At 36.2% G+C, this 25,123-nt stretch overlaps 1 protein-coding gene across 10 annotated transcripts in view; it reads right to left on the reverse strand.

The window, feature by feature from the left end:
• The window catches only part of HNRNPC (heterogeneous nuclear ribonucleoprotein C), a 55,623-nt gene that overhangs the window by 19,472 nt on the left and 11,028 nt on the right, over nt 1-25,123 (reverse strand). For 8 of the 10 annotated variants that reach the window (XM_006932709.5, XM_011283110.4, XM_011283113.4 and 5 more), the window contains 3 exons: nt 8,818-9,095; nt 3,249-3,363; nt 2,605-2,652 (listed from right to left, as the gene is read on the reverse strand). In XM_006932709.5, coding sequence (XP_006932771.1) covers nt 2,605-2,652; nt 3,249-3,363; nt 8,818-9,058 — 404 coding nt within the window. In that variant the 5' untranslated portion in view covers nt 9,059-9,095. The remainder of the gene's footprint in view (nt 1-2,604; nt 2,653-3,248; nt 3,364-8,817; nt 9,096-25,123) is intronic. The other 2 variants (XM_011283116.4, XM_003987428.6) reach the window with 1 other exon arrangement.

Raw genomic sequence — 25,123 nt, forward strand, 5'->3', positions numbered from 1 at the left:
GAACAGAAGTCGGACGCTTAATCAACTGAGCCACCCAGGCGCCCCTCAGTGACATTTTCTAATGCAATTTTCCTGACTAGTTTCTCTATGCTTGACTAAATGTATTTTCTCATTATAGACCTCAGTACTATACTTGAATCCGCTCTTTACCAGCTACTACCTGGCCGCTCCATCAGTCATCATAAGGCTTTTTCCATTGGCTGAGATTAGAATGGAAGAAACTACTACTTTTCACTGAAACTCTATTAATACCAAGCAAATACACCAGAGTAATTAAAGGTATTCTCTTGCCTCTTGAAAAACTGAAGAATGAGGTCAACAGTGACACCGCCACTAATTTTTAGGATCAAAGAGCAGTGGCAAGAAATTTGAAGGTATTTCTGCAAACATCTAAATTTCCTTACTATTCCTTGCTTTGATACCTTAACTCATCCAAAATTCCTCACTCAAAAAAATCTTTTCCAAACATACTTATAGTGGCATGATAGAAATGGTCAATGTTTTGCTGCCTCACCAAGACAACTAAAAGTAAAACTTTAGAGGACTACTGTCATGAAGTTAGGATTGTACACGTTAATTCTCTATGTACAAAATTTAAAACAGGAGTTTTTTGTGCCAGAGTCCAGGATACCCCAGAAATTATACATACATATATAAATGTATTAGAATTTTTCTAAAGAGATTCATAGACAAAGAAATAGGGTAAGAATCAAAGAAACAAAACTACTTCCTCATCCTTTAATCAAGGATTCTCAACTTTTTGACATCAAAATCTCTTGAGAAGCATTACGAAAAATACACCAACACTCAAGCATCTATCTAGACCATATGTATAAGAATCCCTACAGGTATAGTTGGGCATGAGTATTTTTTTAAGAGAGTAAAGGGCAGCTGCTTCAGATAAACTCATTAGGTCTCTCTCTGTCCCTTGAAGTCACCCAACCATTGATCACATTTTTAGGAGCAAAGAGATGCCCAGATCTCTCAACTGCCATCTTTTGTATTTTAGTATTTCCAAAATATGAAAATCATCATGGTTTTCAAAACATGTGTTCAAACATAAATAGACATAAAAATATGAAGAAATCACTAAGGACAAATGAAATAGCTATACTGATGATGCACAAAGAATACTCAATTTTAATATGGCATTTAAACACTTTTAACAATGTAGGCCCAAACTATGTTTCCGTTCTTAATTCTTTTTGGCCTATTAATGACTAGCTTACCGCAGCCCATATATTTCTCAAACAGAAAAAACATACACGCTCAGATCTTTACACAGGTGTTTACTGGCTGATTTGATAATCCTTTACCCAACTGCCTTAGCATGACTCATCAACTCAGTTCAAAAGTTTTTCATGTGTGAAAAAAAAGCTATTCCCAAATCAAGAAATCTATTACTTTTACTCCCAAAGCAGAAATTTAATTAATTTTCTTATATATTAACATTATACTAATCATTGGAATACTGAAATCCTAAGATGAAAAACACCAAAGAAAAATTTATACTAGATCAAGTCCAATGTATCAGCATACACCATACACTTCCATATAATGCATAATTTTAAAAGCAGGAAACCAAATAAAACTAATATTTTTTTAATGTTAATGAGAACTGTTATCAGAATGCTAGTATGATACTGATATCTTTTGTGTATTATATCATTCCCCAAGAACTAATTCCTGTATCAGCAGGTCTAAATCATTCATAACCTTCCATAACCTATGCCTATCCACATATATTCCTATTTTATTTCTCAGCATGCTCCAACAAATAATATTGCTTTTCTAAAGGTATGTGCCCATGCACGTGCATGCACACACTCACACACTCTCCAACCATTATTCCAACCTCCTTGTCTTTTAGAAAGGTGTTACCACCATCCCCAGTCTGCAAGTCTTCAACACCTTTTACCTCCTAACACAAATTCTTAAAATGTCCTTCAAGGAGAGGATTTTTTTTTTTTTTTTTTAAGTTTAAGCGGTCAGCAAAGAGCATCACACAGGGCTCAATCCCATGAAACATGAGGTCATGACCTGAGTAGAGATCAAATCGAATGCTCAACCGATTGAGCTAACAACACAGGTGTCTGGAGTGCATATTGTTAATTCGTTTACGTATGCTCACTGTATCCTGTTTTGTATTAGTTGGTTTACTCAAGGGAGACTTAGGGATCTTTAAAAAAAAAAAAAAATTTGTTGTAATCCCCTACAAAGCAAAGCCAAATGGCAAGTATGTGACAGGGACAAAATGAAGAGAGCATGGAAATGCTAATTAAGTTCTATTTCCTCATTTAGCAGTCAATGAATCCTTACTTCTCTATCTGGCATACATATTCAAACAAAACAATGGACATGTCCCCATATGCCCAGACCATATATAAACTGATTCTTTGAAACTAACAAAAACACCATCCTCATCTACCTCTGACAATTTGTAAGAAAGTATTTTTCATTTTGTTTATAAAGGGGGGACTCTGACAACCTGCTTATTGCTCATTACTACAAAAGGGAATGTTTGTTACAAAATTGAAAAATAAAATGATTCTTACTTAAATGGCTTTTAACCAGAATAGACAAAACAAAACACCTTTAACATACCTGTCATAATAATCTCGTTGAAAGTCATAGTCCAAGTCAAAAGAGGAGCTGAAAAACAAATACCAAAAAGGATTAATTTGGAGCTGCTGATGTATATTTACAACAGTAGATGGGAAAAACAAAAACAAAAACCATGCAAAACCAATCATAACAAACAGATCAAGAGATTAGCATGGAATAATATCCAATCATTCAAACAAATCACTAAAATTTCAATCATTTTAGAGGCCACTGGACATGCAGCAGCCAATTTGCAAATTTAGGCACAAGTATGCTACAATTTCAACATACAACATTAACAGCTAATACAGGAACACTGAAAAATACAACAATAAACCAAACATTCTTATGCTACCCTCCTTCCCTTTCTTATTTCCCAGCTTCTTAAACTAAACAATTCCTCTTGAAGGATTTCATTTTATGTTAAAAATATCAAACTGCTCTTTAGTAAGTAAAAACCTCAGGGAATTCTAGTAATTCTCTGGGAAATGGGCGAAAAGGAGGTATACTAATACAAGATTAATAAAGCATCACTTTTACACAGATAAAACATACTACAGTTAACCCTCCCCACATCCAGAAAACAGATAGAGAAGATGCCCACTGATGGACACAATGCAGTTATAAATAATAAAGTTCCGGACCTGAGTAGAGGGGACGGAGAAGGGTGTTCTGGTACTGACCCGTACATCTCCGCTGCAGATCGTTTCACACCTGCTTTTCCTCGGTTCACTTTTGGCTCTGCAGCCAGATTAATATCTGAAAAAGCAAAAACAAAGACAAAAACTTTAATGACAACTCTAGGTGGGGTAGGGTATATCTTAAACTAGTTTTAAAATGCGTACACAGTATATAAGTCAACAAAGGACTAACACCTATCTCATCTTTCCTTAGATAAAAGGGGCTCATGAATTTTTATAAGGCTAAGACTTAGTCTTTCATTCCTTTGTCCTCTGTTCTGTAACAAAGTATTCATTATACATAAAACATTAGGTTTGTCTTTGGTACCTTCTACCCTCAACTGCCACTAAAACTCACTATTCAGAGCATGTATTAGGAATGAGTGAGTGACCTCAGAGATATAAAATATACAGCAATTCATGAATATAGAGTATGGTGCCCTCAGATTCTCATTCCCCTTACAAACAGAATCAGCTGTAAAGATGAATAAAAATTGGTTAAGAAATACTACGCAGGGGCACGTGGAGTTGCTCAACTGGGTAACTGTCGAACTCTTTACTTTGGCTCTGTGCTGGACGTAGAGCCTGAGTGGGATTCTCTCTACCCCTTCCCAGCTTGCACTCTCTCTCTCTCTCTAAATAAACATTAAAAAAATATATATTATGCAGACTAAACTGCCTAGCAACTGTTACATGAACAAAAAGAAAAGGGAAATAAGGGAACAAAGGAAAAGCCCTAGTTTCCATATGCCTGTCATTTTTAAAACACATATTCCAACATGGCCAGCTGTTTACCGTTACCCACTAACAAAAGAATTAATGATTGCTTTCTTATTCTAATAAGAATACATTTGCCAAAAACCAGCTCTCCAAAACTCAGTTCATCAAATGACCAACTGAAAAACAGAATTTCAGTACACTATCTGCTGAGCACCACTACATTTATGAATATTCTTCAGTTCTTAGTTCACTAAACGCATTTTTAATTTTTAACATTTATTGTTGAGAATGTAGTTTTTAAAAATTTTCTAAAACAAAAACAATAAACTATGTATCATGCTAATTACACAACCTTATAGAAGAATTATTTCAAGTGATGATTTAAACGATAGTACTGTGCTGATATCCAGAATAGGATATATACTAATAAAAAGAAACTAAGAGCTAAAATTGCTTTTAATAATCTTAATTTTGGTAAAAACAACAAAAAAAAAAAACAGAAAACAAAACCTAATAGGCGTAGTTATTTTAAAACTGTGGCACAATGCATAAAATTATGTTTTGTTTTCTAAAAACCAAGGTGCTCCTATTCTTCCCGCTGAAACTAGACAGAAGCTATTAAAAATTCAACAATAATAAACACTCTCAGTGTACAGATCATGGTTTCTATGTAAGTGCCATTTAAAGGAGCCAAGGCTCCTAGAAAAAAGGGGCAAATCGAGATTTAGGTCAAGAAATCTATCAGATGACCTGAAATATCTTGTGATGCCAGAAAGTTAAAGATGCAATAAAATATTACAAGAGTAAGGTGTCTCAAGGACATAGAAACCAATTTGAAGGTGATCCACTGGCCACAGAAAAAATATTTTAAGCTCTAAGGAATGATTTGCAATGCACGAAAATGTATCAATTTAAAATATAAGTTTATAGGGATGCCTGGCTAGCTCAGTTGGTAGAACATGCAACTTTTGTACTTGGGGTTGCAAGTTCTTCAACACATGCTGGGTGTAGAACAGAGCTTACTTTTTTATTTATCCACTTTGAGAAAACAGAGAAAGAATCCTAAGCAGACTCCACACTGTCAACCCAGAGCCCAATACAGGGCTCAAACTCACGACCATGTGATCATGACCTGAGCAGAAATTAAGGAGTTGGAGGTTTCACAAAGTCATCCAGGCACCCCCTAGAGCTTTTTTTTTTTTTTTTTTTTAAAAGGCTAGGGGTGCCTGTGTGGGTCAGCGGGGTAAGTGTCCGACGTTGGTTCAGGTCATGATCTCACGGCTCTTGAGTTCAGAGCCTGGAGCCTGGTTCGGATTCTGTGTCTCCCTCTTTCTCTGCCCCTCCCTGCTCCCATGTTCTCACTCTCTCAAAAAGTAAACGTTAAGAAAAATTAAAAAACCAAAAATAAAAAAAGCTAAAATATAAGAGTTTATATTATTAAGCAATGATTATATTTAATGATTGCTAGATATCAGTTTAGAAAAATTATTTTGCAAGCCCTAATGAAATACGTAGGCAATAATCATCAATGGATAATCACCATTAAAGTTAAAAACTGATGGGAAACCTTATCATTGATGTGTCAGGATGTAAACTCAGAACCCACAAATTATCCTTAACATCACTAAAAATGGGACCATATTAGGTCACCTGATGTGGTATAATATAAAACACAGAACACGGTCCATGTAATATTTTCACCAAAATAAATAGTATCTGAATTTTATCAAGCCTCTAGATCTGCAGTCTAAGGAAGTAAGCTGCTAGTCTGAATTCAGATGTGTTTTAAGTATATATTCTCTTATACAACTATTGGACAGCACTGCTCTAGATGTAGCAGTATTACACAAAACAGAGGTAGAAAACAACAAATTAAATGACACCACAAAGAATCAATCAGCACACAGTGTGGAACACATTTTCTTCAACAAATTAAATGTCATACATTTTTGAAATTAGAAGGACAGGAAAACTCAGATTTAAAAACATCTAAGAGGGAATTAATCAAACACACATACAGACATGAACTGGATCTTGATTTGAATTAATCAAGTTATTTAAAAAAAAGTTTGAGGGGCACCTGAATGGCTCAGTCAATTAAATGTCTGACTTTTATCCCTGCTCAGTTAATGAACTCACAGTTCGTGGGTTTGGTCCCACATCAGGCTTTCTGCCTTCAGCACGGAGCCTGCTTCAGATCCTGTCCCCACCTCTCTCTGCCCTTACCCCTAGCTCTCTCTCAAAAAAATAAAAAGTAAAAAACAAAAAACAAAAAACCAACCACAAACCACAAGACAAAAACTTAAAAAAAAAAAAGTTTGCAACCAGGGACCAGGGATGCTTGGAAAGCTCAGTCAGTTAAGCATCCAACTTTGGCTCAGGTCACTGATCTCACGAGGTTCATGGGTTTGAGTGGGGTTCTGTTGCTGACATGACAGCTCAGAGCCTGGGGCCTGCTTTGAATTGTGTGTCTCCCTCTCTCTCTGCCCTTTTACCCCACTCACACTGTTTCTCTCTCTCAAAATAAACATTAAAAATAATAACAATAAAAGTTTCAGACTCTAAAGGAAGAACTCTAAACATGGAATGAATTATTTGATGGCATTAAGGAATTTCTGGGAGGCTTTATTTTGGTATGTGATAAGGGCAGTGTGGTTTGCATTTTGTTAAAAGTCCCAGTCTGCTGAATATATGCTGGAGTCTTAAAAAGAGACTTGACTCTAACAAAATTTAAGAGAAAAAAGGGAAAAAAAGAAACAACAGACGAAAACAAGATTAGTCAAATGTTGGTATCTGGTTGGTAAGACAGGTGAGATGTACATACACACATGCTCATTAAATTCTTCTATTTTTGTATTAGTAAATTTCCATGACCATTAAAAAATAAACAAGTATCATAAAAAAACCTGACTTCATTTTATGATAGAAAACTGTTTTAGTTCACTTTTGCCACCACACCCATTTTACAGGTATCAAAGTTTTCCTATACTTTGAGTTTTCCTATAGTTTGAATATAGGACAAGTGGGTATGGAAGTTTCTTATGTATTCTCAATTAAAACAGTTACTTTTATCTTCAATATCAAGGATTACAAGGTTCTCTAACTTCCAATATTTTTCCTTCCCAATCCATTGTGGTTAAGATTTCTAAAACAGCATTTGAAAAGGGTTTACAAGTGAAATACAAATTACAATAAACTTTTATTCTAAAATCAAAGAGCTTTCATGAAATAGCCACTGAAAAACCATAAACATCCAAAATAGTCTAAAAAGCTGTTGAAGCTTTACAATAAATCACGATATAAAGTATTTATTAAATGCTACAATCATTATGAAATGCTCAAGTTTTATCTAGTATTAGAGGGAAAATCACCAACATGAATACACTTAAGGAGGAGAGAACCCACTCCAACCTGCAGAGGAAGGCAGTTAGAAATTAAAATGTTTAAATTGGAATTCAAATTTGCACATTATACAACTGAATACAAAGTCCTGAAAATGCTGAAAACAAAATGAAAACTTAAATAAGCCTCTACAGGAATCATCAGAAAACTAAGTTCTCAATTATGAATTGCTATAAACTTTATAAACCTAAATAATTGTTAAATTGATAACCACAGTATCATCAACAATGCCACTAGCCATTATGTGGCATTCAAAATATATGTGCTTATTCCTTTTTATTCATAAAAAAAACAAAGAGAAATTGACTTCTCTTACTGAACCCTTCAACTTCCCTAATATTATTCACACCCAAGAAAATATAAGCTATATAAAATTACTATGATTCTGACAGCAAATCTTAGCAACTGGTAAGTTGTTAGAAAACTATTCAAGGAGATGAAATTCTGTAAGACTTATGTGCTAAGTCTTAATATGTAATGAAATCTTCTGAAGTTTAGAATATAAACTATTATTAAATAGGGCTTAAATCTCATTCTAATATATCTGAACATACTAGATCAGAGCAGACACTTATTGGGAAAACTAACACCTACGACAAAACCACTTTGTGCTGCTAATGCTGAAATATATTTAATAATAAGTACCTTTTATTAAGTGTAACATGCTAGACTATACTTGAAGCTTCTCATGAATCATCTCAACTAAGACAAATTCCTGATAACACCAAAGTACTATTACCTCAGGTAAGAATAGATAATAAACTCTGAGGCACAGTTTTTAAAAACTAAGAAAATTTAAGGCTCAGCCAAGCTATGCAGACTGCCCAATACACAGTTATGAATCGCCAATGCAGAGCCAAGCACCCGGCTCCACAGCTCAAGAATGACTAAGCTATATTGTCTTCACCTCATCCCTCCTGTGAATGGTAGGACAGTTATTAGGCAGCAACTGTTCCTTATGTAACACGTCATTCCTATTCTCCTGACCTTACTCAAGACTGCCAACTGAAGCTTATCCAAACTCTGTTACACAAAATGGAATAAAATCCTTAGCCAATTATACCTACAACCCTAACATTTTTTTGACTGTTAGCTTAATGGAAAAGGGACAGAAAAAGAGAAGCTTGAATAGAAAAATCTAGATCTGGGGGCACCTGGGTGCCTCAGATAGTTGAGTCTAAGTCTTGACTACAGCTCATGAGGTCATGACATCAGTTTGTGAGACTGAGCCTTGTGTCAGGCTCCACACTATCAGCATGTAGCCTGCTTGGGATTCGCTCTACCAGTACCCTACATGCACATGGGTCTCTGTTTCTCTCTCAAAACTAATAAACATAAAAAAAAAAAAAGAAAAATGACCGGTATGTGAATTATACAATCAATGAAAAAATTAATTCAACCCAGATCTTACCTAAAACCTGGCCAGCAATCATTCTTCCATCCTCTCCTGCCACAGCAGCCCGGGCATTTCTCTCATTAACATACTGAACGAAGGCAAAGCCCTTATGAACAGAGCAACCCACAATTTTGCCATATTTTGAGAAGATTGCCTCCACATCAGATTTCTTGACCACAAGAGTGTTGAGATTCCCGATGAATACACGGGAGTTCATGGAGCGAGGATCTGTCTTGTTGGTAACATTGCTTGCCATGGTCTTTGATGATACGGTTGTTCACAAAGCTGAAAAGCTGGAAGGAAAAAAAATGCATTCAGGTGAAAAGGAGATAAAAACAAAATACTCCTCGATGAAACTTTCTACTCCTTATTTTGAACCACTGTGACTAGAGTATCAGTCAACCAAAAGGACTGTCATAGCAGCAAGTTATCTGACTGTTTTACAGAGGAGAGCTCCTGAATATATGTATTCTTATAAAAATTTAGCTCCCTCTTCCCCAAGTCTATCCCATGAGGGGCTGGGGGGGGGGGTCCTCTTCAGAGACTACTAGTAACACAATCACGGACATTATTAATTATAAGTGACCATCTCTGTTCTAAAGTCCTGAAGCAAATTTGAAATCCTTAAGCTTTCTACTACAAACTTCTCAGATTTGTAACCTTACCCCTCATACTAACCTAACCATTCCTTGCCACGTATAAAGAACTCCACCTTTTTGCACACTGCTATTACTAAAACGAGTCTCAACTATTCCAAAGATATATAAAAGTCTGAATTCTGCCCACAAACAACCATTCTTTAGCTAGATAAATGTGGGCAGCTGACACCCTCAAGTATAATTAACCTTATTATACTAAAGCAATATATAGACCCAACTCATTCACTCTGGAACTATTTCCAGGTACTTCAATTGACTTATAATATGCCAGAGGTATCTCCAGTATCAGTACTAGCACTTTACACAATGTACTGACTCTTGACCTACTTTATTTTTATGTGATAATCTACAAAATACAGTTGGGACATTTACTACTAGATGATGATGATGATAAAACTAGTTAAGTAGAACACTGCATGAATCAAAAGGGGACCAAGAAAACTACTTTCCTCAGACTTTTTCAAAACAAAAATTATCTTTATGTATGTTATAAAGGTTCAATCACAATTACATGGAGATTCATGATACTACCATCTTAGGTCTTTTTTTATGTGAGAAAAGTTTTGACATTCTTTAAGCTTGTTTATCTGCTGCCCCTTCCCACTCCAACTACCAAACTGAAGATGAACCCACTTTAGATTTAGAGTAACATTCTTAAGATTAATTTTTCCCCATTCATCCTTTTGAAACTCAAATCAGATATCAGTCTCTTTCCAATCCTCAGGAGAAATCATGACAAACTAGTTCTCATGGATTATGTAAAAATATATTCTATATATGTATGTTAACAAAATATTACAACATCATTTATACAGACCACTGGTATTTTTTTTTTGGACCACTAATATTCTGACCCTTAAAACACCTAGTCCTTTCAAACAGTACTGATTTCTGTTTTAATTTTTTTTTACATTTATTTATTTTTGATAGAGACAGAGCACTGGTGGGGGAGGGGCAGAGAGAGGAGGAGACACAGAATCGGAAGCAGGCTCCAGGCCTCGAGCTGTCAGCACAGAGCCTGATGCTGGGCTTGAACTCACAAACCATGAGATCATGACCTGACCCAAAGTCGGACGCTTAACCGACTGAGCCACCCAGGCGCCCCACAAACAGTACTGATTTTAAAGCTGCCAAAACCATTTTTCCCTCCTAGCCATTCTAAAATTGAAGAAATTGTCTTTATTTGATTTTGGTTTCTAAATTATAGCTTTATAAACAGTTCTTAAATTTTAAGACTAAGAAATAAAAATTTATCAAACAGCAGTCGTGAGAGTCATGAACACATTTTCAACTCTAAGTGTGAGTGCCAGAAAGCCTTCGAACACCAAAAACAAAAATGAAATGAAAGGTGTAACTGGTTTCAAATGTTACTGCTGGCTATTAAAGTTTCCTATTATTGTAAATGGGGACAACTTAAGCCAGGTTTCTACAAATGTTTTTCATGAGAAACAAACATAAATTCTACATGTTATGGTAAATAATAATAAATACAGGAAAAAATCTTCCTGGGTTTAATTAGAAATTACCTGTAAGGGAAAAGAGGATGGTTCTACATGCTATCAGTATACTGAACCAGAGAGTAAACCACCAAACAATGGACATTAATGCCTGCTTCACATTTAAGCCTGCTTCAAATATACTCCTTGGAACCACAAAACAAATGGACTTATATGACTGTTTTTCCAATTTTCACAAAGATGGTAGGTATATAGATTGTACCAATCTAGAAATATAGAATTCATTATATATAAAGAATGCCACTGGGCATTACGGATTAATTCTTAAGCAACTCCATTTGGAAAGGCCAGTAAAGAAACATCCAGACACAAATAAGAAGGTGGTAACTTTGGGTGCCATCTGAGTTTAAGAATATGATTTTATCTTTTAGGTGATTATATATGGTTTCTAAATTTGCTACAAGAATCATGAATTGTTAACAGAAAAATAATATATTGACCTCAACTTCAAAGGCTTGGCTAAAGTGAATGGTATAGCTTTCAATGCCCATACTCACTGTAAGGATTTAATCAAAATATGAGCAATAGTAAAGACAAATGAACCCACAAAGATTCATTAATCCCGGTTCAAGGACAAACACATCTTCCTAAAAAAAAAAAAGGGTTAGTACAAATAAATACATTTTTTCACTGAACATGTATCTGAGAAGTACGAGCTACCAAGGCTACTTCAGAGGAAAAACAGCAACAGCTATAATTCCTCAGAGTTTACACTCTAGTAATACTACTGTTTAATATTTTATTGAAAGGGCCCCGGGTAGCTCAGTCAGTTAAGCATCCAACTTTGGCTTGGGTCAGGATCTCACAGCTCGTGGATTTGAGCCCCATGTAGGGCTCTAGGCTGACAGCTCAGAGCCTGGAGCCTGTTTCAGATTCTGTGTCTGTCTCTCAGATATAAACAAACATTAAAAAAAAAAAAATTATTGAAGAGAGGAACGGATTCCCCAAAATTTTACAAATTTCACAAATGCAAATTATCTCAGTTCACATTTCACCCTACCTCTAATCCTTAAGGTACCTTACCCCTGAAATCTCTGTTGGGGAGGTAGGGATGGATAGTGACCAATATCCCAAATGCAAAGAAACTCTTGGGAAAAAACAGATTCTCAAAAGAAAGCACCAACAGCAGAGCATAGTTTTTGATCTTTCTGAATCCCCAGATAAAAGCAACTAGATAGTGAGCTTTAGTGTCAAGGTACCCCAAGGAAAATGCCAAAATGCCAGGCTGGTAAGGAAGCCAACGGCCCATGCAACAGCCCACGTGGGGGAAATAGACTCAGGAATTGAAGAATCCCCAAATATCCATTTACTGGATAGCCAAGGGAACCAATTTTAAGAAAAGCAGTTGAAACAGAGTGTGTTTCCTGTTCCAAGTGTGGGTGAGTACAAGGCACTATTGTAAAAATCTCTAGGTACCAGAGCGTCTACAAAATCTCAAAACTAAGAAGCCCTCTATGTGCACCATTCCATTCTCAATCCCTTTCCAACCTCCAAAAGTTAACTATCACTTTTTTTTTTTGTGAAGGCTTCAAGCCCAGCACAGAGCCCTAAGCAGGGCCCAAACTCAAAATCCTCAAATCAAGACCTGAACTGAGATCAAAAGTCAGATGCTCAAAGGACTGAGCTACCCAGGTGTGCCATAATCACTTTCTTTTCAAAATAATTCTATCACGTTGATGTATATCCCTAGTTAGTAGTCTTACCCATTAAAGCGAATTTGATGTGTCTTTTATGGCTTCTTTTAGATATGTTCCCCTTCCATCCCTTTAACTCAAAACAACTTCTTTGAAGAGTACAGGGTATTCAACCTCAAGTTTCCCAGTCTGGATTTCCCATAATTTCATACTCTTAGTGCAATTACACACACACACACAAGTCTTTTTTGTGATATTACTGCTTAAATTCTACCATGACTTAAAATTATAGTATCTCAGGTTTATCTCTAACGTATTACTCAGAATTCATGAGAGTATTTTCTCAGTTCTTACATGTTACTAACAGTTGGCCTATGCGGTCTATACTTGTCAGTCAGTTTTGCTGGGTATGAAATTTTATCACTGCATTTTCTTTCCTTAAATATGTTGTTTCATTTACTTCTCAACTGTCACAGGTCATTCCAAGGTGCCAACCTTGTTGGCAGAGTTGTATTTTTATGGACTTTAGTCATTAGAGGTTTTACTTCCTAATTATTTTTCTCGACCTAACAGAAATGGAACAGATGTAAATGAATTTATTTGAGGCTATATTATGGGTCATAAAGGTTTACACTTGAGTAATTTTTCCTCATTGGGCAGATTTCTCCTAGCTTTTTAAAAATAAGTGCTAGGCAAGAAGATATGGGTGGAAGTGCTGCCTAGCTTAAATAATCAGATCCAAATGCTACAGTCTTCAAGACATACATCAGATTTCAGTATAAAAGCAGTTGCAGAACAAGTTAACTTTTGTTTTACCTTACAAATATCTATAGCATGTTATATTCTACATGCATTTTTGTACAGCAGATTTTTAATTTTTACCTCAGCATTCTAATTACCAGCAATTACAGTCTTTAGACTAATCTGCACATCACTTTAGGTGTGCCTGGCTGGTTCAGTGTGGGAAAGCATGCAACTCTTGATCCCAGGGTGGAGCCTGAGCCCCTCATTGGGTGTAGAGATTCAACAAAAACAAACAATTACTTTAAATAATGTGGGGAATTATGATTAAATGTTTAGATCGAAAAGCAACATATGTAACTGTACGGTAAAAGGAAGCACATATAAACTATTCACATAAAAGTCACATGCTTACAAAAGATAAAGCAGTAATATTTTTAAATGTTGTCCTGTGGGTCCTTTGCTTTCGGTTAATGCTTATTATGACCTTCATAGTCTAGTTCCTCAAGCTAGTTTATAAATTCCACAATTTCTCCCATTTTTCTGACAACTACAAGTTGCTAGCACATTCTAAATGTTCTGTTATTCCTCATAGATGAAATTAGTAACATCCTTAAAGTTTTCTCAGAGAGGGGCTCCTGGGTGGCTCAGTCAGTTAGGCATCCCAACTTCAGCTCAGGTCATGATCTCACGGCCTGTGGGTTCGAGCCCCACATGAGGTTCTGTGCTGACAGCTCAGAGCCAGGAGCCTGCTTTGAATTCTGTCTCTCCTGCCCCACTCATGCCCTGTCTTTCTCTCAAAAATAAACTTAAAAAAAATTTTTTTAAAGTGTTCTCAGAGAAATCATTTTTTTAAAGTTTTATTTTATTTCTAGTTAGTTAGCATATAGTGTTGTTATTAGTTTCAGGCGTTATCAGAAAAAAAAATTTTTTTTTAAGTTTATGTATGTAGGTAGGGAAGTAAGTAATCTCTATACACCATGTGGGGCTTGAACTGACAATCCAAAAATCAAGAGTCGCATGTTCTTCCAACTGAGCCAGCCAGGCGCCCCACAGAACCCATTTCTAAGTCAAATTCATTCTTTCTTAAACATCTAAATAAATAAAAGTTACACAGAATAAAAAAGGTTCTTTCCTAAAATTAGTTTCAAAGAGTAAAAAATGAGGGGCACCTGGGTGGTTCAGTCGGTTGAGTGTCTGACTTTGGCTCAGGTCACAATCTCACAGTCCGTGAGCTTAAGCCCCACATCGGGCTCTGTGCTGATAGCTCAGAGCCTGGAGCCTGCTTCCCATTCTGTGTCTCCCTCTCTCTCTGCCCCTCCCCCACTCATGCTCTGTCTCTGTCAAAAATGAATAAAAACATTTAAAACAATTTATATAAAAAAAAAAAGTAAAATGAACAGGGTAGACTTCTGAAATGATTATGTTCCCTGGATACTCTGCATCCTGTGTAATTCACTGCTGAAGATTTAAACAGATCTGGTTTCCAGAAGAGCAGAATTCGAACACAGTAAATACAATGGAAGGAAAGAATGAACATTTTCCTAAAGGTTATCTGGGTTGTAGCACTCAAAACTAGCACAGATGCACATGCACGCAGGTGTTTGCATACTACATACTTTACATATATATTTTTATCCCAAAGAATCTAAGGCGTGTTTTATCTGGTAAGTAAATCTAAACTAGGACTACTCAGTTACCTTTATTGCATTACACCAAAGGATCTATGTGTCTGATCATAGGCTTTATGCTGAAGCAATAAAACCAAGAGATTTTAGTGGCAGTGATGGACAAATATTTAAGACTTGTGGATATAGAAATGTTTCTATTCACACTCCTGCCATTCCAATTATATCCTAAAACCAAAAAAAAAAAAGGTAAATAAAATCTCCATCTGTTTGGAATGCAAACAAACCTGTCAAATTTTATTTCAACTGTTCATTCTCAGGTTTGCACTATCCCGATTCTTTGCCCTCTTGAGACCAACCTAACTTGGGACTGCCAATCTAACTAAAAATTTGGGAGATGTTTATAATGACTACTCCATCTCTCAAGTTCACATTAAATGTCAAGTAAATTCTGCTGGGAAGAGGGGCAGCAAGGGGAGATGCAGATTACACTCTCTGATTATGAAGAGTTTCAAAGGGCCCAAAAACATAGGTTATGAAAGTCCTTGACTTTGCTGGGAGCTGGCCCAAAACAAATTTATAACTGGAACCAAGACTCCCTTGCTTTTACGTCTGGGACACCAGAACTGTACCGTTAGTGGAAAAGGACTGGAAAGATAAATGCTTGACAAAACTGTGCCACTCATTCAGACTATGTTTAGTATCACAGTAGTAATATTTAGGCATATTTACTACAAACAAAAATCCCAGCGGCAGAAAGTTAAGTACACAAGCCATAAGGTTTCTACTTAAGATTTCAGCCAATCCTCACTTTTGAATGTCCCCTCTCTGTAAAGAGAGCTTTCATACTATTTTCTTCTTTTCCCATCTTATATTCTAATAAACTTTTGCCAGCTGCTCAAAAAAAAAATTTCAGCTAAACCTCTACCTGCTTACCCTATACACCTAGACTAATCACGTTTAAACTTGCTCATAGCACATTACCTTTTACTCCAGAAAAAAATAAATCAAAGATAACATCTGTATGGCTTATCAGATGTCAAATCATACTAAGAAAAATAACTTGCCTCAAACTAGAAAATTCAGAACTCTGCCTTAAAATTTTCTTTATTACCCTTTAACTACCCTATACATACAATTCAAATTAGATACATGACTAATGTTATTTCCCATCTTTCTTTCAATATAAAAAGTATCACTAGATGGCAGCAATGAGTTGGCATTTTTAAAAATACATGACTAAATCTGGAGTGTAAAGATTTTCTACTTCACACGGCCTTTCACAATTTCTTGACAAAGTTTCTTTTTCCGATACTATAAATTTCTCTGCCCAATTAGAGTGTCATCATCTGCACTAGGTTGTCCTCCTTTAACAATCCTAAGCTCTTATTTTGCCCCTTTATAAATCACTTGTCCCTCTTGGTTCCCTCTTACTCAATCTGGCCCCCTTTCTTTGTTCTCTGCCTGTTATCTTTATTGCATTCAATTATTTACCTCTGGCCAACAATGAACTGTCCATCTGTCTGCAAAAAGAACAGTATACTTTATTTTTAAGGCATTTTCAGGTCACAAAAAGGGACGCTAGCCATTTTTAGATAAGCTATTCTAACTGCTATGTCTAAGAATTAAACTAAGAATACTCAAGATATTATAAATTATAGGGAGAAATAGATAATTCAATAAATGGTAGCACACAGCCATCTAAAAACAAACTCAGTACACCAAAATAAATTATAAATGGGTCAAAATTTAAATGTAAAAAATTATGTATGCAACTGTCAAAACCTCAACACAAAACATGCAACAGTCCCAAAAAGTATGAAGAGAAAATAAAAGGCAGGAAACTCAAAACAAATCATTTAAAATCAAATGTTTTAAAGAAAAACATACTGAAATGAAAAATTTTAAAGATACTTCTTAAAACTGTTAGATTGGTAAAGATTACATCAATTTAAGAATTGATTCAGACGACTATTGACGTATGCTAAAATCACTGGGCAAAAGCTTGTTGAGTAGAAACAGGATTTACATGATCTCAAAGTATTACCAAAAAGAATACGATTTTAACAGGAAAAATGTACTTTTACAATGGGAGACATAAATGCCACCACTTAAACCAACTGATCTGACATATATGCCTGCTGATGTAACAAACACATCACCTATGCAATATCCTTGGTAAAATACTTGAACCTATACATACGGAAACAATCAATTTCAAGTTTGTAGAGACATTATACAATACAAATGATTGAAACTCCTCAAAAATAAATACATACATACAAAATAGGGAAAAGGAAGGACTTTCCTAGATTAAGAAAGCAATGTATGAACCTTGACTGGATAGGGAACATTTTTTGGTGACAACTAGAGAATTTTATTATGGACTGTACACAGAATATTGAATATTATATATTATTTTGATAGTTATGCGATGATACATACTATCTTTCTTCTTACAAGGTGAAGCCACGTTCAAGTTCCTAAGTGAAGTATCATGCCTAGAATTTTAAAATTATTCAGGAGGGGGGAAAAATGCAAATAGAGAACAAACATGGCAATCTAAGAAGCAGCTACCAGAACCAAGCACAAGGCTGGAACACAGATGGTGTATTTTACATGTGTAATATTACCTGTTCCAAAGTTTCTTAAAGCTAGTTTAGGCAAATGGGAAAATGATATATACAAGGTCACACACTTTAACAAGTTCCCAGAAAATAACAAAATTACATTTTTCTTAGATTTACTAATATAACAATGATCATCCAATTGAAGAGAAATGGCATTTCCTCTGCTATAGCTAAGTAAACCAGTACATGTTTCTATAGGTTCCTTTGAAAATACTTTATTATTTTAAAAAAATTTTTTTAATGTTTATTTTTGAAAGACAGAGAGAGACAGCATGAGCCGGAGAGGGGCAGAGAGAGAGGGAGACCCAGAATATGAAGCAGGCTCCAGGCCCTGAACTGTCAGCAAAGAGCCCGACTCAGGGCTAGAACTCACAAGCCGCCAGATCATGACCCGATTGAAGTCGAAAGCTCAACCGACTGAGCCGCCCAGGCGCCCCTGAAAATTCTTAATTAAAGTTAAGTGGCAAGCAACGGGTAGGTCTATATACTTGCATTAATTAAGCAACTGACAATGTTAAATTAATTTCAGGTCATCCTATTTGGAACTGAAAATGAGAAACTTTGATGCCTGTAATTTTTATAGATCCCTATAACAAAAAACATTAGATAACCCCCTAATAAAAACATGTTGTAGAAAACTAAGCGAAAAACACTTACACAACAAATGCTCTAAAACTACATATGGTAACAATTCTACATTGCTAAAAACCTGTAAATATATAAAATACATACTATGAAAAAAATATAGAGATGTACAGGTACACCCATAGCTAAGAGACAGAAAAATGGACGAAGATAGCAAATATTAATAGTGATTATCTTTGCTGATGCTTTACGTATTTTCTTTACATGTTTCCTTCAAATTTTAATAAACATTTTTATAAGATTGTTCCTGTCAAAGTATAAATAGGTAATGAAATACAACAACAAATTTTAAACTGTAGGTTTTAAAAATATTCCCAGAATCTCTAAGATGAAAAAACTAAATCATGTAGTTCAACAGCCTCACAATTCTTCAGAACATGTTAAAATCCCCTAACATCCTTGCTCACTCACTAATAATCTATCTAGCTTCTTGAACTGCCACCAAAGTCAAGGAATCCACGATTTAAAGATACTCAACTCTAAAACCTAACTGGCTTTTAACTAATTTCTTTAGTTCCTTCTTCCCTTGTCTCTTCATTAGCATTAAAATTTTCTTTTTAACATAAATCATCTTATTCAAAGTGCTGTCTATCCTCACCATCTGTGAAAATAAGAAGTCCCATGCAACAATTTAAATCTGTCAATGTCCCTTTGAACATAGTAGCAGCCCAAATTTGGTTGCTCTTTCAAGAATGGAATACACTCTGGATGCTATCCAGATGCTAGTGCTTCTGCTAATAACTTTTGTATTGTCAACATATGCAGAATTCATAAAGTAAAACCTAATTCTTACTCATTAATATAATGCTAACTTCCTATTTGTATGACTATAAAGTTGGGTCTCTTTACATCTAGTACACGGTTTTACACTTCGAATACCATTTCATCCTCTTTATTAAAAAAAAATTTTTTTTCAACGTTTATTTAAAAATTTTTTTTTTCAACGTTTATTTATTTTTGCGACAGAGAGAGACAGAGCATGAACGGGGGAAGGGCAGAGAGAGAGGGAGACACAGAATCGGAAACAGGCTCCAGGCTCCGAGCCATCAGCCCAGAGCCCGACGCGGGGCTCGAACTCACGGACCGCGAGATCGTGACCTGGCTGAAGTCGGACGCTTAACCGACTGCGCCACCCAGGCGGCCCTAAACGTTTATTTTTGAGACAGAGAGAGACAGAGCATGAATGGGGGAGGGTCAGAGAGAGGGAGACACAGAATTCAAAGCAGGCTCCAGGCTCTGAGCTGTCAGCACAGAGCCCGACATGGGGCTCGAACTCACGGACCACGACATCATGACCTGAGCCGAAGTCGGCCACTTAACCGACTGAGCCACCCAGGCGTCCCTCATCCTCTTTTGACCTATTTCAATGACCCTTGTTGAGCCTGAAGTGTCAGATTCGGATTTTAAGTATTAAAATATTAACAGTCACTTACAATTACATATCCTTCACTGATTTGTTCAACATACCCTGAGGAATCTTGCCCACATCACTTAGAGAAGTTTAATAAGATTAACACAATTTTCCTTCGATAGCACAAGATTTTTTCTATGTCACATTAGTTTTAAAACAATGACAACCAAAAGTCAATCTCAACTGACAGATGCTTCTGCGTATTTTCTGTATTCTGATCAGCCCTATCCTGGTTTAGGTTTGAACAGGACCTGAGTCAGTAACTTTAAAAATTGCAAATTAAAAGTTTAGGTAAACACTGTTTTCAAAAAAAAATTTTTTTTAAACCAAAATGGAAGATACCTATCCCCACAAGTTCAAGCCATGGCCACCATGACCAAATTTCACTTGCAATAGTGACTAACGAAAACTTCCTAAATAGAACATAAAAATACAACACTAAAATACAAAAATAACGAAAAATAAAAGTTACAAAAAACTGTAATGTCTATTTGTCCACAATTCAAGTTCTTAATAACATACACAAAAATGCATGAAAAGAATACATCCTAATGGTCAAGAGCTCTGAGACTAGGGTCAGACTTGTTTCACTTTCAAGGTCAACCCCTTTGAATAGTGTACACCACCCTTTGGGAAGCCAATTCCTCCAAAAACCAGACATTTCAACAGTAAAATCAGTACCATTGATAGTATTTGTCTCATTGGTGAGGTAGGAGGCATAAACAAAGTACAGAAAACATTGACATGGTGCTTGGCATACAGGAAGTGTTGCTGCTGCAGCTGCTGCTACTACATCATTTACTATTATTGGTAAATACCAACAACAACAAAAAAATGGGCCAAGGACACAAACAGGTTATTAGCAAGTACTACTAAAGGTTTAAGGAGATTTTTTTAATTCAACATCACTATAATGAAAGCATAAATGATATCAATTACCATACTTCATTTACCAAATAAGCAAAAATATTTTAAACTTGGAATGGTCATATTTATACATTTTTTCTATGAATTGGTTCCATTATTTTCAGCGGACAATGGGACTTTTTTTTATCAAAAGCCTTAAACCTGTACACATTCTTTGGCTCAATCTCACTTTTGAGAACTCATCTGAAGCAAACAAGGATTTGGACATATTAACAGTGAAAAATTAGAAAATAAGTGCCTGACAATATAGGACTGGTTTAATGAATTTCAGTACATCAATCTGATTAATACAAGCAGCAACAATTATTTAAAAATGACAACATACTGACATTGAGAGATGTTCAAGATGCTAAGGAGCACACATGATATACAGCTGTCCCATGAACAACACAGGAGGCAAGGAGCACCCACTTCCCCACTGTGCAATAAAAAAGCCAAACGGAACTGGACTCCCCAAAAACTGCTGACTGGAAGCCTTACCAATAAGTTTATTAACACGTATTCTGTGTATGTTATATACTGCATTCTTACAATAAGCAAGAGGGGCATCTAGGTGACTGTTTGCTAAGCTTGATTTTGGCTCAGGTTATGATGTCATGGTTTTGAGATCCACTCCTGCCTTAGATTAAGATTCTCTACCTCCCCCCATCCCCTGTTCACATGCTCCTTAAAAATAATAAGGAAAAAAGTTACTAAAATCTTAAGAAAAGGGGCGCCTGTGTGGCTCAGTCGGTTGAGCATCCGACTTTGGCTCAGGTCATGATTTCACGGCTCGTGAGTTCGAGCCCTGTGTCGGGCTCTGTGCTAACAGCTCAGAGCCTGGAGCCTGCTTCCCATTCTGTGTCTCCCTCTCTCTGCCCCTAATCTACTTGCATTCTGTCTCTCTCAAAAATAAATACTAAAAAAAAATTTTTTTTTAAATCCTAAGAAAAATGCTTACAGTATTGCATTTATATTTTAAAAAACCCACATGTAAGTCGAACCATACAATTCAAATCTGTGTTGTTCAAAGGTCAACTGTAGAAGTTATCTAAATTACTAAGTATTTGACATCTCAGGATGTAGTAATATTCTTAATTTTTTAAGTACTTTTTCCTTGATTTTTCTTCAACAACCACATTGCTTTCATAATTCGTCATTCTGCAAAGATAGCTTAATGCAACATTGCAATTCAAGGATTATAATGCACAGCTTGGCCTAGAATAAGCAAATATTTCTATAACCCACCCTTCCCCCACAAACAAGTTGTAATGGTTGAGTGCTTCCCTTCCACAAAGAGCAATTCAAAACTACATAAAATTTTAGGAAATGGGCATCTCTCAACCAAATTTTTCACTGGATATTGTGTTTCACAAATTCAAGGTATCTCATTAGTAGTCCCAACAGACACAGGTACTTCTCTCCACATTTCAACCTTCATAATCAACTGTTGGCATTATTAAATAGTTACCTGTCAGTTTCAGTCAGAGTTACATCAGACTTAAGGAAATAAGGGGGTAAGGTAATGCCTGGCTGGCTCAGTGGGTAGAGCATGTGACTTGATCTGAGTTGTGGATTCAAGCCCCATGCTGGGTGCAGAGATTACTTAAAAATAAAAGAAAAAAAAAAAGCAAACCTCAGCATTTTAGAAGCGTATTGTATTGTTCTTAAGTGTTTTTTCATTTATTTTTGGGAGAGCCAGAGCATGAGTGGGGGAAGGGCAGAGAGGGAGACACAGAATCAAAAGCAGGTTCCAGGCTGAGCTTGTCAGCAGAGCCTGACACAGGGCTTGAACCCACAAGATGTGAAATCATGACCCGAGCCGAAGTCAGATGCTTAACCAACTGAGCCACCCAGGCAATCCCGTTTGTTTTTCCTAAAAAAGGGAAGGCTGCTACTTTCATTTATTTTTGAGAGAAGGGTGCCTGGGTGGCTCAGTGGGTTAAGTGTCTAGCTCTTGGTTTCAGCTCAGGTCATGATCTGGTTCATGGTTTCAAGCTCTGTGCTGACAATGTGAAGCCTGCTTGGGATTCTCTCTGCCCCATCCCCACTTGTTCTGTCTCTCACAAACAAAAAATGATCTGAGGGAGAGAGTGAGAGAAAGAGTGTGCGCACAAGAGTGGGGGAGGGGCAGAGAGAGAGAGAGAGAGAGACAGAGGAGGGGGAGAGAACCTCAAGCAGGTTCTATGCTGTACAGAGCCTGATGTAAGGCTCCATCCCATGAACCACGAGATCATGACATGAACCAAAATCAAGAGTCCGACCCTTAACCTACTGAACCACCCAGGCGCCCCAAAGCCTATCATATTCTTTTTTTTTTAATATATGAAATTTACTGTCAAACTGGTTTCCATACAACACCCAGTGCTCATCCCAAAAGATGCCCTCTTCAATGCTCATCACCTACCCTCCTCTCTCTCCCACCCCCCACCAACCCTGTTTGTTCTCAGTTTTTAAGAGTCTCTTATGCTTTGGCTCTCTCCCACTCTAACCTCTTTTTTTTTTTCCTTCCCCTCCCCCATGGGTTTCGGTTAAGTTTCTCAGGATCCACAAAAGAGTGAAAACATATGGTATCTGTCTTTCTCTGTTATGAACCTATCATATTCTTAACTAGACTAGCTTCTACATAGCAAAACTCCCCTTCAACAAACATCTACTCATTCTGGGAATTTTTTTTTAAATCTTCTTATTCTTGAGAGAGAGACAGAGTGCAAGTGGGAGAGGAACAGAGAGAGGGAGACACAGAATCTGAGCTGTCAGCACAGAGCCCAATGGGAGCTTGAAGTCACAGTTCAGGTCATGACCTGAGCTGAAGTCGGACGCTTAACGGACTGAGCCACCCTGGTGCCATTCTGGGGATGTTTTAAGCCATTTCAAAAAAAGAGGTTCCCAAATCTACAAGTATCAAACAAGTATTAGGAGTATGTAAAAGAATGCTTTTCACAGGAAAAGAAATAAGAGCGACATTTCATAATTACTTCAGTAAAGTCAATAAACCTTGACCAAACACTAAAACATCAAGGACACATGCAATATATAAAATAATTAAAAAAAAAATACAGGAAGTACTTATTTCTAGTATCACTGAAAACCTGTGTGCATAATAGTGACAAAATGGTTAAGGTGCACATGAACTCTTGATCAAGAGAACAGTATCTTTATACTTGAGATTAATGCTTTAAATATTAGGGATCTGTCTTAAATCAGCAATTTCCCTTTAGTGGTTCAGTAAATAACACTCAAAGAAAACGGTAACATGGCAATCTAGGTATATATATAATATACAATACTGTTTTGTATGTCTGAATATTCTCTTTAAACATGGAGAAAAGGTAAAAATGTTCATAAGTATTATAGTCACAGATCCACATTGATAGGCAAAATTATGTTTTTCAAACATTTCTCTTTTCAGCTATCATTTATCACCAACAAATATTTGATTACTAGCTTCAGTGGTATCCACTACTTATCTACCATTTATCAAATTACCCGTCTGAATTACTTGATTCTTAATCCTATTTATGAGTCATTATTTCAATTTTTACATTTTTTTATATTGTATTACTGCAAATTCACATACCGTGATCCCCAACTTTCCCCTCAAACACCAAAAAACCCTCTTGCCACAAAGCCCATCAAAATGTCTACATCACAAGTAAGCAATAATAAGGGAATGCAAGTGGTCTAGACCAGTACTTTTCTTTGATGTGCCCATCAGTTCTAGGATAGGGCATAAAACTCTGTATTTCTATGAAACTTCCAGGTTATGATGATGATGATGACAATGATGATGATGATGATGTTGCTGCTGGAGCACAGACCATATTCTGAATAGCAAATAGAAAGTGTCAGTGATACTTATTCACAAGATTTCATTTCTTTTTTATCTTGCAATTGAGTTCCAACAAATTATACTTTTCAGTTATAAAATTTATACTATTTTATTTTACTTATTTTTTTTTAGAGAGAAACAGAAGGAGCATGTCGGGGCAGGGGGGAGGCAGAGAGAAAGGAAGGCTTCATGCGCAATGCGGAGCCCACACGGGACTCAATCCCACAACTCTGGGATCATGACCTGAGCCAAAATCAAGAATTGGATGTTCAACTGACTGAGCCACCCAGGTGTGCCCAAAATATACTTTTTAAAGTCTACCATGGAGACAGGTGTTTGGAAAATCAGTATTTTTCAGTATTTACCAATACTGTGCCTTTTTTTTTATGTTATACCCCAGCTGGATCCACCCCACCACTCAGCTGTCAAATCAAATGTATTAGCTTTTATACAGTAATAGATATACATAATCACAGTCACTTAATGTAACAGACTGTAAATAATCAAATCAATCGAAGTCAGGCTGTCACCAAATGAGTTTGTCAAACTAATGATAATATTTGTCTTAAAATTTTAATTTTTTATAAGGAAATAATTAAAAAAAAATTTTTTTTTCAACGTTTATTTATTTTTGGGACAGAGAGAGACAGAGCATGAACGGGGGAGGGGCAGAGAGAGAGGGAGACACAGAATCGGAAACAGGCTCCAGGCTCTGAGC

This window comes from Felis catus, chromosome B3 (genome assembly GCF_018350175.1).
Source record: "Felis catus isolate Fca126 chromosome B3, F.catus_Fca126_mat1.0, whole genome shotgun sequence".
Taxonomy (NCBI): Eukaryota; Metazoa; Chordata; class Mammalia; order Carnivora; family Felidae; genus Felis; species Felis catus.